General features: G+C 42.6%; 1 protein-coding gene across 7 annotated transcripts in view; it reads left to right on the top strand.

Moving 5' to 3' along the window:
- LOC110524326 (transducin-like enhancer protein 4) overlaps positions 1–15,974 on the top strand; it is a 74,364-nt gene extending 58,390 nt beyond the window's left edge. For all 7 annotated transcript variants that reach the window (XR_016496242.1, XM_036978078.2, XM_090235579.1 and 4 more), the window contains 3 exons: positions 3,629–3,779; positions 3,958–4,034; positions 14,199–15,974. Coding sequence is in view for 6 of the 7 variants with exons in the window: in XM_036978078.2 (XP_036833973.2) it covers positions 3,629–3,779; positions 3,958–4,034; positions 14,199–14,306 (336 nt within the window). In the remaining variant the exon portion in view is untranslated. The remainder of the gene's footprint in view (positions 1–3,628; positions 3,780–3,957; positions 4,035–14,198) is intronic.
- Positions 15,975–16,049: the final 75 nt, after the last annotated feature.

The following is a 16,049-nucleotide window of genomic DNA, read 5'->3' as shown; positions in this document are numbered from 1 at the left end:
ATATTTTTGTCACAGTAGGGCGCTAGAGCACTGCCAAAAGTCTGAGCGCCAGAAATTGACATGTGCAGGTGTACAAATGTAATTATTGCTGGCAAATATTAAGTTACAAGTTTGCGAATGCAATTTCAACTACAACTACTTTTTTCATGATCGTCAGTTACTTGGATACCTGCCGGGCTTCGACCTGTTGTTTCCAAAGTTTGTGTCAACCTGCTGACAGCTAGCTAACTAGGTTGCAATGGAGCCTGCATCGCTTGGAATAGCTAATAAACATTTCCAGCGCTGTAGAAGCTGTGTTTATTACGCTTTTGTCTGGGACAATATTGACAATCCGGAGTTCCAATGCGGCAATTGTTTGCTTGCGGAGGATTACACGAATGAGGTGGCTATGCTTAGCAAGCAAATTTCAAGTCTGTGTGAACTTATGGGGAAAATACACATTGGAACTTTCTCGTTCTCAGCTCATGTGGCTCGGGCTTAATGGATGTATCCCTGCCTTGTCATCTGTCCCTATCCGAATTGCCTGTGCTACCTGGAACTTGCCTGCCAAGGAAGTCGTTTCCGTCTGCTTCTCCTCTTCCATAGTGGAGTAGACAGAGAACAGCAAGATTGTTCCAATCATCGCTGGGCCCATGTCACAAGTCGTGGAAACCGAAGGCAGCGGCATGCTGCTAAGCGGACTGGAGTGTCTGGGAGAGGTCCGGAGCAGATTCACATGAGGAATATCTACTCCGCCCTGGTGCCTGATCTACCTGCGCCTTTATTGTTGGGACTGCCTCTGTCTGCGACAGCTGGACCTATCGCTGGTAGCTGTGGGAGGTCTGGACCTATCGCTGGTAGCTGTGGGAGGTCTGGACCTATCGCTGGTAGCTGTGGGAGGTCTGGACCTATCGCTGGTAGCTGTGGGAGGTCTTGACCTATCGCTGGTAGCTGTGGATGAATGCTATCCTACTTCTCCTGGGCCCGTGAAAGGTTCCACGAATTGTGTGAGGGGTAGAAATGGGCGTATTTCTCCATCTCCTTCTCCGGCCATTGTATTGGGCAGTTCAATGGTGAGAAATGTCTCAGTCCCTGGAGCAAAAACGGATACAGGACATCAATAAGCTGCTCCCAAACATTTTAAACCAGTATCAGGAAATTGAGACAATCATAGTTCATGTGGGATTCAATTACATTATGAAGGGCAGCTCAAGAACGCTGAAAATTAATTTAAAAAAACTGATGGGGTCTCTAATTGACACCAACGAACGAACCAGAAACAAATGCTGACACTACACATCCAAGTATAATTGATCAAATGATGAAAGACAAACATTGTTATTTAGAATTTTGTAAAGTAAGTGTGGAAGAGGGGAAAATTATTGTTGTCTATCAACAATGACAAGACACCGGGGTCTGACAACTTGGAGGGAAAATTAATGAGGATATTAGCGGGCGATATTGCCACTCCTATTTACCATATCTTCAATCTTAACCTTACTAGAACGTGTGCGCCCTCAGGCCTGGAGGGAAGCAAAAGTAATTCATCTACCCAAGAATAGTAAAGCCCCCTTTGGTTGGCTATTTGAGCCAGTAATCAGCCTGTTACCAACCCTTAGTAAACTTTGGGAATAATTTGTGTTTGACCAGATACAATGCAATTTTACTGTAAACAAATTGACAGCCTTTCAGCACGCTTATAGGGAAGGACATTAATCGAAGCCTCTCCAACATAAATCAGGTAAAATCAGGAATTCCCCAGGTCAGCTGTCTAGGCCCCTTACTTTTTTCAATCTTTACTAATGACATACAACTGGCCTTGAGTAAACCAGTGTGTCTCTGTATGCAGATGACTCAACACTATACACTTCAACTAATACAGCGAGTGAAATCACTGTAACACTTAACAACGAGCTGCAGTTAGTTTCAGAATGGGTGGCAGGGAATAAGTTAGTTCTAAATATTTCAAAACTAAAAGTATTGTATTTGGGACAAATCATTCACTAAACCTCAACTAAATCTTGTAGTAATTAATGTGGAAATTAAGAAAGTTGGGGTGACTAAACTGCTTGGAGTAACCATATCAAGACACAAAGTGAGACCCAAATGCAGGCACAGGAGGCAGATGGTTGGAGTCTTACAATGTTTATTAATCCAAATTGGAAGGCAAGAGAATGGTTGTGGACAGGCAAAAAGGTCAAAACCAGATCAGAGTCCAGGATGTACAGAGTGACAGACAGGCTCGTGGTCAAGGCAGGCAGAATGGTCCGGCAGGCCGGTACAAAGTCCAGAACAGGCAAGGGTCAAAAGGGAGGAATAGAAAAAGGATAATGCAAAAAGCAGGAGAACGGGAAATACACTGGTTGACTTGGAAACATACAAGACAAACTGGCACCGAGAGACAGGAAACACAGGGATAAATACACTGATGAAAATAAGCGACACCTGGAGGGGGGGTGGAGACAATCTCAAGGACAGGTGATACAGATCAGGGCGTGACAAACCGTGGATACAACAGTATCAACAGCTAAAATGGGGAGAAGTCTGTCCCTAATAAAGCACTACACTGCCTTTTTAACAACACTATCAACAAGGCAGGTCCTACAGGCTCTAGTTTTGTCACACCTGGACTACGGTTTGCAACTGCACATGGGACAAATATCGTACTTTTTGGAGAAATCTCCTCTGATCTGATGAAACAAAAATAGAACTGTTTGGCCATAATGACCATCATTGTGTTTGGAGGGAAAAGGGGGAGGCTTACAAGCCGAAGAACACCATCCCAACCGTGAAGCATGGAGGTGGCAGCATCATGTTTTGGGGGTGCTTTGCTGCAGGAGGGACTGGTGCACTTCACAAAATAGATGGCATCATGAGGCAGGAAAATTATGTGGATATATTGAAGCAACATCTCAAGACATCAGTCAGGAAGTTAAAGCTTAGTTGCAAATGTATCTTCCAAATGGACAATGACCTCAAGCATACTTCCAAAGTTGTGGCAAAATGGCATAAGGACAACAAAATCAAGGTATTGGAGTGGCCATCACAAAGCCATGACCTCAATCCTATAGAAAATGTGTGGGCATAACTGAAAAAGTGTGTGCGAGCAAGGAGGCCTACAAACCTGACTCAGTTACACCAGCTCTGTCAGGAGGAATGGGCCAAAATTCCCCCAACTTATTGTGGGAAGTTTGTGGAAGGCTACCCGAAACGTTTGACCCAAGTTAAACAATTTAAAGGCAATGCTACCAAATGCTAATTGTGTGTATGTAAACTTCTGACCCACTGGGAATGTGATGAAAGAAATAAAAGCTGAAATATATAATCCTCTCTGCTTTATTCTGACATTTCACATTCTTAAAATGAGGTGGGGATTGTAACTGACCTAAGCCAGGAATTTATTATGAGGATTTTATCAGGAATTGTGAAAAACTGAGTTTAAATGTATTTGGCTAAGGTGTATGTAAACTTCCGACTTCAACTGTATATAACCGCCTTAATGTTTCTGGACCCCAGGAAGAATAATAAATACATCACACATGATGATGCTGCTGATGATCTTTGTCAGATGAGCTAAGTTCACTCGTGTAATGAACTTTCTCTTCTTTTCTCCCACACTCTCTCCTTCTACCTCCCTCCCTCCCTCCAGATCTTCTCTCTGGGCTACTGTCCTACAGGAGAGTGGCTGGCAGTGGGCATGGAGAGCAGTAATGTAGAAGTGCTGCACGTCTCCAAACCAGACAAGTATCAGCTGCACCTCCACGAGAGCTGTGTGCTCTCACTCAAGTTCGCCTCCTGTGGTACGTACAAGCTCACAACTCTGCCACACTCACACACATTCTCCTAACTTTTATACTTATGCTAATGAGATGTGTAGTCCATATGTCTGCTGAGCCCAAGTGTAATGTTGTGTGTTTGTGTGTTTGCTTGGGCGCGCGCGCGCGTGTGTGTGTGTGTGTGTGCGTGCATTTGTTTCAGGCAAGTGGTTTGTGAGTACAGGGAAGGACAATCTGCTGAATGCGTGGAGGACGCCATATGGAGCCAGTATTTTCCAGGTGAAAAATACACACACTCAAAATGTTACCACCTTTACTTCACACACAGAGATGCATACAAATCTCTCCCTCGCCCTCCATTTGGCAAATCTAACCATAATCCTATCCTTCTGATTCCTGCTTACAAGCCAAAACGAAAGCAGGTAGTACCAGTGACTCGCTCATTACGGAAGTGGTCAGATGACGCGGATGCTACGCTACAGGACTGTTTTGCTAGCACAGACTGGAATATGTTCCAGGATTCATATAATAGCATTGAGGAGTATACCACCTCAGTCACCGGCTTCATCAATAAGTGATCGATGACATCGTCCCCACAGTGACCGTACGTACATATCCCAACCAGAAGCCATGGATTACAGGCAACATCTACACCGAGCTAAAGGCTAGAACTTCTGCTTTCAAGGAGCCAGACTCTAATCTGGATGCTTATAGGAAATACCTCTCTGCCCTCAGACAAACCGTCAAACAGGCAACGCATCAATACAGGGCTAAGATTGAATCCTACTACACCGGCTCTAATGCTCGTCGGATGTGGTAGGTCTTGCAAACGATTATGGACTACAAAGGAAAACCCAGCCGCGAGCTGCCCAGTGACACGACCCTACCAGACAAGCTAAATGCCTTTTATGCTCACTTTGAGGCAAGCAACACTGAGGCATGCATGGGATCACCAGCTGTTCTGTACAACTGTGTGATTACACTTTCCGTAGCCAATGTGAGAAAAGCCTTTAAACAGGTCAACATTCACAAAGCCGCAGGGCCAGACGGATTATCAGGACATGTATTCAAAGCATGTGTGGAACAACTGGAAAGTGTCTTCACTGAAATGTTCAACCTCTCCCTGACCCAGTCTGTAATACCTACATGTTTCAAGCAGACCACCATAGTCCCTGTGCCCAAGAAAGCGAAGGCAACCTGCCTAAATGTTTACCGCCCCGTAGCACTCACGTCGGTAGCCATGAAGTGCTTTGAAAGGCTGGTCATGGCTCACATCAACACCATCATGTCGGAAACCCTAGACCTACTCCAATTCGCATACCAACCCAACAGATCCACAGATGACGCAATCTCAATCACACTCCACACTGCCCATTCCCACCTGGGCAAAAGGAACACCTATGCTGTTCATTGACTACAGCTCAGCGTTCAACACCATAGTGCCTGCAAAGCTCATCACTATGCTAAGGACCATGGGACTAAACACCTCCCTCTGCAACTGGATCCTGGACTTCCTGATAGGCCGCCCTTAGTTGGTAATGGTAGGCAACAACACATCTGCCATGCTGATCCTCAACACTGAGGTCCCTCAGCGGTGCATGCTCAGTTCCCTCCTGTACTCCCTGTTTGCCCACGACTGTGTGGCCAAGCACGACTCCAACACCATCATTAAGTTTTCTGACGACACAACAGTGGTAGGCCTGATCACCGACAACGATGAGACAGCCTATAGGGAGGAGGTCAGAGACCTCTCAGTGTGGTGCCAGGAAAAGAACCTCTCCCTCAATGTGAGCAAGACAAAGGAGATGATTGTGGACTATAGGAAAAGGAGGGCCTAACAAGCCCCCATTAACATTGATGGTGCTGTGGTGGAGCAGGTTGAGAGTTTCAAGTTCTTTGGTGTCTACACCACCAACAAACTATCATGGTCCAAACACACCAAGACAGTTGTGAAGAGGGCACGACAACACCTTTTCCCCCTTAAGAGACTGAAAAGATTTGGCATGGGTCCCCAGATCTTCAAAAAGTTATACAGTTGCACCATCGAGAGCATCCTGACCGGTTACATCACGCCTGGTATGGCAACTGCTCAGCATCTGACCATAAGGCGCTACAGAGGCAGTGCGTATGGCCCAGTACATCACTAGGGCCAAGCTTCCTGCCATCCAGGACCAATATACAGTTGAAGTCAGAAGTTTAGATACACATAGGTTGGAATCATTAAAATTCATTTTTCAACCACTCCACACATTTCTTGTTATTATCAAACTATAGTTTTGGCAAGTCGATTACTTTGTGCATGACACAAGTAATTTTTCCAACAATTGTTTACAGACAGATTATTTCACTTAGAATTCATTGTATCACAATTCCAGTGGGTCAGACGTTTACATACACTAAGTTGACTGTGCCTTTAAACAGCTTGGAAAATTCCAGAAAATGCTGTCATGGCTTTAGAAGCTTCTGATAAGCTAATTGACATAATTTGAGTCAATTGGAGGTGTACCTGTGGATGTTTTTCAAAGCCTACTTTCAAACTCAGTGCCCCTTTGCTTGACATCATGGGAAAATCAAAAGAAATCAGCCAAGACCTCAGAAAAAAAGTTGTAGACCACAAGTCTGGTTCATCCTTGGGAGCAATTTCCAAATGCCTGAAGGTACTACGTTCATCTGTACAAACAATAGTACGCAAGTATAAAAAACCATGGGACCACGCAGCCGTCATACCGCTCAGGAAGGACACGTGTTCAGTCTCCTAGAGATGAACGTACTTTGGTGCAAAAAGTGCGACTCAATCCCAGAACAACTGCAAAGAACCATGTGAAGATGCTGGAGGAAACAGGTACAAAGGTATCTATATCCACAGTAAAAGGAAGGAAGAAGCCACTGCTCCAAAACTGCCATAAAAAAGCCAAACTACGGTTTGCACATGGGGACAAAGATCGTACTTTTTGAAGAAATGTCCTCTGGTCTGATGAAACAAAAATAGAACTGTTTGGCCATAATGCCCATCGTTATATTTGGAGGAAAAAGGGGGAGGCTTGCAAGCCGAAGAACAACATCCCAACCGTGAAGCACGGGGGTGGCAGCATCATGTTGTGGGGATGCTTTGCTACACTTTACAAAGTAGATGGCGTCATGAGGGAGGAAAATTATGTGGATATACATCTCAAGACATCAGACAGGAAGTTAAAGCTTGGTTGCAAATGGGTCTTCCAAATGGACAATGACCTCAAGCATACTTCCTAAGTTGTGGCAAAATGGCTTAAGGACAACAAAGTCAAGGTATTGGGGAGGCCATCACAAAGCCCTGACCTCAATCCTATAGAAAATATGTGGGCAGAACTGAAAAAGCGTGTGCAAGCAATGAGGCCTACAAACCTGACTCAGTTACACCAGCTCTGTCAGGAGGAATGGGCCAAAATTCCCCCAACTTATTGTGGGAAGTTTGTGGAAGGCTACCCGAAACGTTTAACCCAAGTTAAACAATTTAAAGGCAATGCTACCAAATACTAATTGTGTGTATGTAAACTTCTGACCCACTGGGAATGTGATGAAAGAAATAGAAGATTAAATAAATAATTCTCTCTACTATTATTCTGACATTTCACATTCTTAAAATAAAGTGGTGATCATAACTGACCTAAGACAGGGAACTTTACTAGGATTAAATGTCAGCAATTGCAAAAAACTGAGTTTAAATGTATTTGGCTGAGGTGTATGTCAATTTCCGACTTCAACTGTACTAGGCGGTGTCAGAGGAAGACTCCAGTCACCCAAGTCAAAGACTGTTCTCTCTGCTACCGCACGGCAAGCAGTCCCGGAGCGCCAGGACTCAGTCCAAAAGGCTCCTTAACAGCTTCTACCCCCAAGTCATTAGACTGCTGAAAAATGTGTCAAATGGCCACCAGGATTATTTACATTGTCTGCCCCGCCCCGCCCCGCCCCCTTGTTTTTAGGCTGCTGCTACTCGCTGCTTATTATCGATGCACTTTACCCCTACCTACATGTACAAATTACCTTTTTTACTTTAGTTTAGTTGGTAAATATTTTTTGAACTCTTATTTATTGAACTGCATTATTGGTTAAAGGCTTAAGGGCTTGTAAGCATTTTACGGTAGGGTCTACAGATTCAGACTTAGGAAATGTACAGCTTTCCTACGCACACCTTTCCTACACACTTCTCATTAGTTGGTATTCAGACTTACCTTATGAAGGTGCATAACAGGCTTTGCAGGTATGGTTCCCTTGTGCGCACATAATAAATTGAATTCAACTGCTGAAAAACCTGCCACTTGCTGGCCAACAGAATTTCTCGTGGACTTTTCATTCAATATGGTTTTCAGTACATTTATCTAAAGCAGTGGTTTGATTCATCCTGAATGTTGCCATGTTCAATTGTTCAATCCATGAAATATTGGAACGTGAGAAAAGTGTTGACCAGTAGTCCTGTAAATCTACTATAATAATCCTCACTAATCATGTCGCTGTGATGACAACGTTCCAGTTGTCATGAACTGTGCACCAGGCTCCAGGTTTAAACTGCTACGTATGGTGTGCATTCCATAATGATCCAAATAGGTTACATGTTCCAAATAATTGCCCAACATGGAATACAGCCTAATACAGTATGATCCACTATTGCTAGTGATCCTCAGGAACCAAAACACAAACATCGCAGAGGAAAAAAAGGTAAACTAACAATGGAATGGAATGATGCAACATTTAAGGAAACTAACACTAAAGTGACAGTTATAAATGTATTTGAGTATAACTGACTGTGCCTACCGATTGTGCCTAATATTTACACGATAAAAATGGTAAAACATACACTGAAAAGTCTGGACATATAATTAAAACATTCTAGAACTCATAAAAACAACTCAATAGGTTTGGACCTATACTGTTATTTGAGCATGGCTACAGAAGTTTATAGCTTGGATCTCCACATTTCATATATGCAAGTTATAAGGACAGCGTTTCATAAATTCACTGTAGAAAAGGTGATATGTTGACATGCTTCAGTTGGCTGCCATGTGACTGGTTTCACATTTGTCTCCAGTGATCATAAGGTAAAATAGACATAAATCAATTGCCCTTTATATTTACAATCCCCTTATCTAAATGGCTTAATAATTTACCTAGCTCTCATCAATAGCACTTATCAATTTGTAAATGACCGTGCTTGGAGAATGGTGTTATTTCCATCAAGGAAAAGAAAGTAGATGTTGTTCCACTTGGAACTGACTGGTTGCTCGACCTTATTCATTGTCTCATCGTGCGTAAAGCTGGTCAAATTATGAGTAAATGAATTAAAGGTCAGCATACGGTGTATCTGTAGACACCTCCGCCACACCTTCATTTCTTTGATCTCCACCCAAAACAAATTGCGGGTGAATAGCATGCTATTCTCATGCTTAAATTCAAGGTCGGAATACGAGTAAAAAAGAAAGATGCATAAAAAGGGAATTACGTTACATTTACACGCACTTAACTCGGGTCAAAATTCCCCGCAAAGGAAATGTATTGTGCATTTCTAGAATATACATTTTTAGCCAAGGCTGTTGTAGACTGTGTCTGTGCTGGGTATATATATAAGTGTGATGATGAGTTACAGGAAGGGATGGGCTGTTTAAAGGGGGAGAGATGTGTCTTTGTGGGAGGGAGGCAGTATGGCTGTCATCTTGCTGTTTGCTAGACTAGTGCAGAGAGAGGAGGAATCTGCAGCCTTGGCGGTTAGTGTCTCCCTAGGGCTCTGAAATGCACAGAGGCTATCTGCTTTGTTATCCAAATGCCAAATGCCTCTCAGCCCCCCCCCCCCCCCCCCCCCCAGATCCTGCTTCCCCTCTTCCCCTCTCTCGCTCTCTCTCTGTCTCACACACTGTTAATCTGCTGCTTTCTCTCTCGCTTTCCTTCTTTTACTCCCCTGATTCATCTCTCTCTTTCACATGTACACACATACCTCCCCTTTCTCCCTCCATTTACTCTCGCTCACCACTACCTCATCCTTTGTACCTCTCCCTCCTCCCTGTTTCTGTCTCTGTAGTGTGAGTGTGTCTGTCAGTCAAAATGGCTTCTCTCACCAGTGGCCTGCTGATTGACAGCCCTGGTGATATGAACCTGTGATGTGGAGGAGGGAGGAAGGGAGGGATTAGGATGAGGTTGAGAGAGGAGGGAAGGGGGAGGAGGGAGAAATACTATAGAGGTTCAGAGGAAGGATGGGTTGCGAGAGGAGGGCGAGGAAAGAGAGCGGTTGAGAGAGGAGCAGGTCTCGAAAACCATCTGGGGCCAGGATATGAGGTCTGATGCAGACAGAGGCTGAGCCTGGTGGAGACAGACAGAATGGAGGTAGAAGGGCTTGTTTATTCAGGTAATGTTGAGAGAGTCAGAGAGTCAGCCCCTGTGTTTCTGTGGTGCTGAAAGCTGTGATTAGTAATGCTGAGAGTACAGCTGAACCACGTAGGTTAAGAACCTGGGGAGACACACCACTCTGCCTGTCAGACATGAAGAAGAAATGTTACACGCACCATTGTCTGTTATGAAACTTTGTGGAGCAATTACCATTACTGGGATGATCTAAAACCCTTTTAATGACTTGGTAATTTTCTCAAAAGTAGAGAATGGTTCCATCAGAAATGCCATAATAGATTGACTATACCGATTTATTGTGTAAAAAAAATAGTATATTTTGTGCCCTATTTTGATTCAGTGAATACATCTATACCCGAACTAGTGAGATATACATGGAGGAGACTTATTCAAGCTACTACTTTCTTGCCTATTTCTCTCTTGCATCAAAGGTGAAAAAAGTTTTAATAGGAGACAGAATGCGATTGGATCATCATCTAATTTGCCTTCACATAACTCTTATAGAATTTCCACATGGACTGAAATATTGGAAATGTAATCAAAGTTTACTGGAGGACAATTTATTTTTAACTAAGCAAAATAATGTATAACTGATTTTTCCAGTACAATATTGGTTCAGCAAATCCCCTTATTGTTTGGGATACCTTTAAATGTACCTTCAGAGGTCATTCAATTCAATATTCATCAATAATAAAAAAGCAGTTTCTGTCTAAGAAGACAAGATTAACAAGGGAAACACATGTACTAATAGTACAGGTAAATAGCAATAAGAACAATACTACAGAGATACAAAATAAGTTAGAGGAAAAACAAAAGAACTGGAGGAACTTATTCAAGAACAATCAAATGTAATATATTACGAAAATAAAGCAAACTGGATGGAATATGGAGAAAATGCACCAAAGAGGAAGCTAAATACTTTAAGCAGATGTTCTCTTTTCCATCTCATCCTCACCCACTGAATGACGATTACTGTAAGGAATTCTTAAAAAAAATAATATATATATATTTTTTTTAATTAACAAATGTACAGAAAGATCAGTGCCAAGGCCAAATTAACTTTTAGAGGCTATTAAATCCTTTCAGTCTGGAAAAACCACAGGGCTTGATGGCACACTGGTAGAGGTAAATCAAGCCTTTTTTGATGTACTCAAAGCTCCATTGTTAGCTTGTTTTAACTACTCCTATAGAAATGGTAGTCTGTCAGGTACTCAGCAGGAAGGTCTGATTTCACTATTATTAAAACAAGACCCAAAATGACAAATATAAAGATCCAGTCTATCTTAAAAACTGGAGGCCTCTTACACTTCAATGTTGTGATGCAAAAATACTAACAAAATGCATAGCACTCAGAATTAAAAAGGTTTTACCAGGTATTGTTCATCCTGATCAGACAGGTTTTTAACATGGACGATACATTGGAGATAATATACGGCAAGTACGATAAATAATAGAAGCTCATGAAACAGGCCTTTGATAAAGTAAGACTGGATTTTATTTATAAAAGCCTGGATTTTTTCAATTTCAGTGATTCTCTCATAAAATGGGTAAAGGTAATGTAAAGCAACCCCAGGTGTAAAATAATAAATAGCGGCTACTTCTCAGAGTTTTGAATTGTCAAGAGGAGTAAAACAAGGGTGTCTGCTGTCAACATATCTATTTGTTGTTGCCATTGAAAGGCTAGCTATTAAAATCAGATCCAATAACAACATTAGAGGATTAGAAATCCAAGGCTTAAAAACAGAAGTGTCCATGTATGCCGATGACTCAAATTTATATTAAGTCCGCAAGCTAGATCCCTGCAAAGTCTCATTAAAGATCTAGATAACTTTTCTGGACTCTCTGGACTAAACATTAATTATAATAAGTGTACAATATTACATATTGGAACTTTTACATTGCCATGCAGTTTACCTATAAAATGGGCTGACGGTGAAGTAGACATACTTGGTATTCATATCACAAAATATATAAACGAGGTCTCCACAATGAATTTCAATAGAAAACTTGTAAAAATAGACAAGACCCTGCAACCATGGAGAGGTCTATTTATGGAAAAATGTCCTGATTAACTCCTTAGTCATATCTCAGTTTACTCACTTGTCTCTCTTTTTCAAACAAGCATTGCAGAGCTGGCTTCAATTTCAATTTCCTCCCCCTGAAAAGATAGAACAAATGTTACAACAAATATTATCAACCCGAATGTGCTGATTGATAAAATACCTGTATGTATGGGAAAGACGTTTGAAAATAGTATTTTGTTTTAAAATGATTTAGTAAATCGGAATGGTAGAGTTGTGTTTCATGGAGTTATCAGAATTGTATGGGAAGGTCTGCTCAATCCAAGATTACAACCAATTGATTACAGCATTACCCCAAAAATTGAGTCCTAAGTTGCGCAGTGGTCTAAGGCACTGCATCTCAGTGCTAGAGGCGTCACTACAGACCCTGGTTCGATTACAGGCTGTATCACAACCGTCTCTGATTGGGAGTCCCATAAGGCGGCGCACAATTGGCCCAGCGTCGTTAGGGTTTGGTCGGGGTAGGTTGTCATTGTAAATAAGAATTTGTTCTTAACTGACTTTCCTATTTAAATTAAGGTTTCATTCTACCCAATATAAAGGATCTAAACTGGCGGAAGAATAAAAAATAGGAAAGTATACCAGTTTAATTTGAGGACCAGGATGTTGACAGCTGCGCCATACAGATTGCAAAATAGTTGGGGTGAGATTTTCGATGTACCGATTCCATGATACAGGGTGTATGAATTGATATATAAGATGATTCAAGAATTTGTGTTTTTCATCTAAAATTATTATGTATAATTCTTGCCTCCAACAAAATGTTGAATATTTGGGGCATACAAGCATCACTGCTCTGCAGATTTTGATGCGAGGATACAGAATCAATAGACCATTTATTTTGGTATTGCCCTCAGGTTGCCTGTTTCTGGTCTAAAATTAACCCTAGAAATAGTATTGTTGTGAGATCTGGAGAGACCGAATCAGTCAATTACTAATATACTAATACTCTTAGTAAAAGTATTTGTCTTCAATTAGCAATCTGTGGATTCCATTCGATTAAATACATTTTCAATCTATGTTATACATCACAGCATAGCTGAAAGATATATCCAAGGAGGATGGCCAGCAGAGATAGGTGGGATGAGCTGAGGGAAGCTGACGATCGAAGATAGTTTTTTTTTAAATAAAGTCCAAATAAAACATAAAAAGTAAGTTTGAATGACACTGAGGGGAAGTGTTGTTACAGCTAATGCCTGTTTGCCTGAGGCTGATGCTGTGCAGGTGTTTGTACACATGCATATACACACTCTCATTCAAATGCACCAATGTGCACAGACACACACACGTAAATAGTGCCATAGTGGCACTCAAATATATTCAGTTGGCCTTGCTGTTATGATTTTTGTTGTCCTTGATGTCTTTTGTTTTTCTCATTGTTGTTTTCTGTTTTCCTTTGTCTTTTTTCCCTGGTTGATTCTGTGTGTCACTCTGGATGGGAGTCTGTTAGATGACTGGTGTGATGTAGTTGTTGAGCGGCTTCACTGCAAGTATATTGTATGTTTTAAATATTCAATTAAAAAATACAAAATAAATCTAGGTGGTAATACACACTAGTGTTATTAGGGCATTTTGAGCTATGAGGAGACAACTCTATTGTGGACGAACATGGAGACATGAGATGTGAGTGGTGAAAGAGTTTCCTGAGTAGAGCAGGGATATGTGGTGCCATGTGGGACCCTCGGGGAGATCTCTCCTCATCACTGTCACTCAACTACCACTACGGAAAAATTGGTGGAAGTGTGTTTATTCCCAGACTGATGTGTGTTCCTGAGTAAACACGTCGGTCTCTCACTGAACCTCTCATACTGTCTGTGACCTCAGTCTCCGTCTCTGTTTAGACTCAATTTCACGTAGCTAAGTGGAGGTGTGTAACTGGAGTGTTATTACACCTACTAACCAGGCTCTGGCAGGTTCACCTCTAATTTTAACAGTGTTCTTGGATGAGTCACTGATTTTTAACACCTTTTTCCTCTGTCTCTCCCTCTCTCAGTCCAAGGAGTCCTCATCGGTCCTGAGTTGTGACGTGTCACCAGATGATAAGTACATAGTGACCGGCTCTGGAGACAAGAAGGCCACCGTGTATGAGGTGGTCTACTGAGAACAGGAAATAAGGGGGGTGAGGGATTTTCAGAGGGGTGGGGGGGCTTGGCTGGGTGGGGAGTAGGGGGGACCAACTCAAGGCCTACAGCAGGGCAGGTGGGGGCAACCATGGCTCTTTTGTACAGAAGCAATGCTTTCTGGCTCCAGCGCTCAAATGACCCTACTACAACAGCCTCCCCCCCTCCCAATCTCAGCTAGCTCCTCATTCCTGCACCCATTTAAGCCTGAGAATGAGGCGGGATAGAAAGAGAGCAAGAGAAGGCGGAGAGATAAAGAGCAAGGTAGAGGGAGCGTGAGAGGGCTACAGATAACGAGAGAAGGAAGGAAGGGGGAGAGGAGGAGGGTAATTAGTGCCGTTTCCTGATTAAGAGCTCAGCGGAAGGGAAACCCCAGAGGAGTGTGCCACTCTGGGAGCTGCAGCGAGGAGCACAGATACCAGACAATCGATTCATTAGTCAGACAGTGGAACCCTTAATGAGGCCAACACTGCGCCACAGCTCCCTAGCCAGGGGTGTCAGGAGTGGCAAGCTAGCACCCTGAGCCGGCTTGGACTGGGCCGTGCTGGAGCTCTGTCCCAGAGATATACCCAAAACACAGAGATAGACACACGCACACAGCCTCGCACCCAATTAAGTATTAATAGTAGCGCTCCCCGTCTCACTCCCCTAATATCTATTTTATTTTTGTCTCACAAAAGCAGCGCTTAATGAGCAGAGTCAATCTGAGTCTCAGCGGGCCCCTGTGCCACAAACACTGAACAGACGAGAGCAACACTGCGCTGTTCATCTTAATACTTACCAATAGATTAGATTGTTCTCCTGAGACTGCTCACTGCTTAATGCTCATTTAACTTCCCTGTATTATACGACATGCTCCAATGTGTGGCAAATAAGGAAATTATATTATGTATATTGCAAAACCCTGCTTCGATAGATGTGTCAAAAAAAATGTTTAAGTCATGCTCATGCTACGTTTCAGTAGTGGTTGCTTTGTTTTAAGAGGCTATGGTTGCCTACGCCTGTACTCTGGCCTTTGAGAGCAAGAGGGATACACTCCATGACCAAGTGGGAAATATATTTGTATTTTTATTTACTTTTTAATTTTTTTTAAACTTCTGATGTCCTTCCCCTCGGTGATGGTGATAGGCAGTGGACTCCACTACCCTTTCACAACACAAGGGCCCTGAAACTGGCCTTCCATTTTGGGGAAGGCTTCTTCTGATTCCTGTTTTTGTTCCTGTTTCAAGCAGAAGTGATAACTGTACTTTAGTATGTTTTCAGTCAGTGTGTAATGCAATTTCAGTGTTTGTTAAGTCTGTCAGTATAGAGCAGCAGGTGTTGGGTCGTTTTGTGGCCATGTTTGGGGAAAGGTGGAGACAGTGGGAAGTGTACAGTATAAGATGCCTGCCTCCCCCTTCCTCCCTCCCCCACCCTCTCACTGCCTGTCAGCCACAGACAGGCTCCCTCTCCGCTCACTGTCAGTAAAACCATATCCGCTGCCTATGCTTTCGCTGTTCCTACAGTGAATTACTTTTAAGTTTTAAAGCTGTTCTCTTTTGAAAGCGATGGAACTTTTAAATGCTCCGTGTTTACCTTCCTGACGCATTTTCAATGTCGTTGTAAAAGAAATGAGAAAAATAAATAAAAAAGTTGTGTTAATCTTTTAAGTGCCAGTATCCGTTTGAGTGTTTCTTCTTGAATGCAGTTTTGAATGTTGAAGACATGCAGTGCAGTATGAACTA

This window comes from Oncorhynchus mykiss, chromosome 5 (genome assembly GCF_057628025.1).
Source record: "Oncorhynchus mykiss isolate SJ-2025 chromosome 5, ASM5762802v1, whole genome shotgun sequence".
NCBI classification, from domain to species: Eukaryota; Metazoa; Chordata; class Actinopteri; order Salmoniformes; family Salmonidae; genus Oncorhynchus; species Oncorhynchus mykiss.
This window is presented reverse-complemented; position numbering and strand designations above follow the sequence as displayed.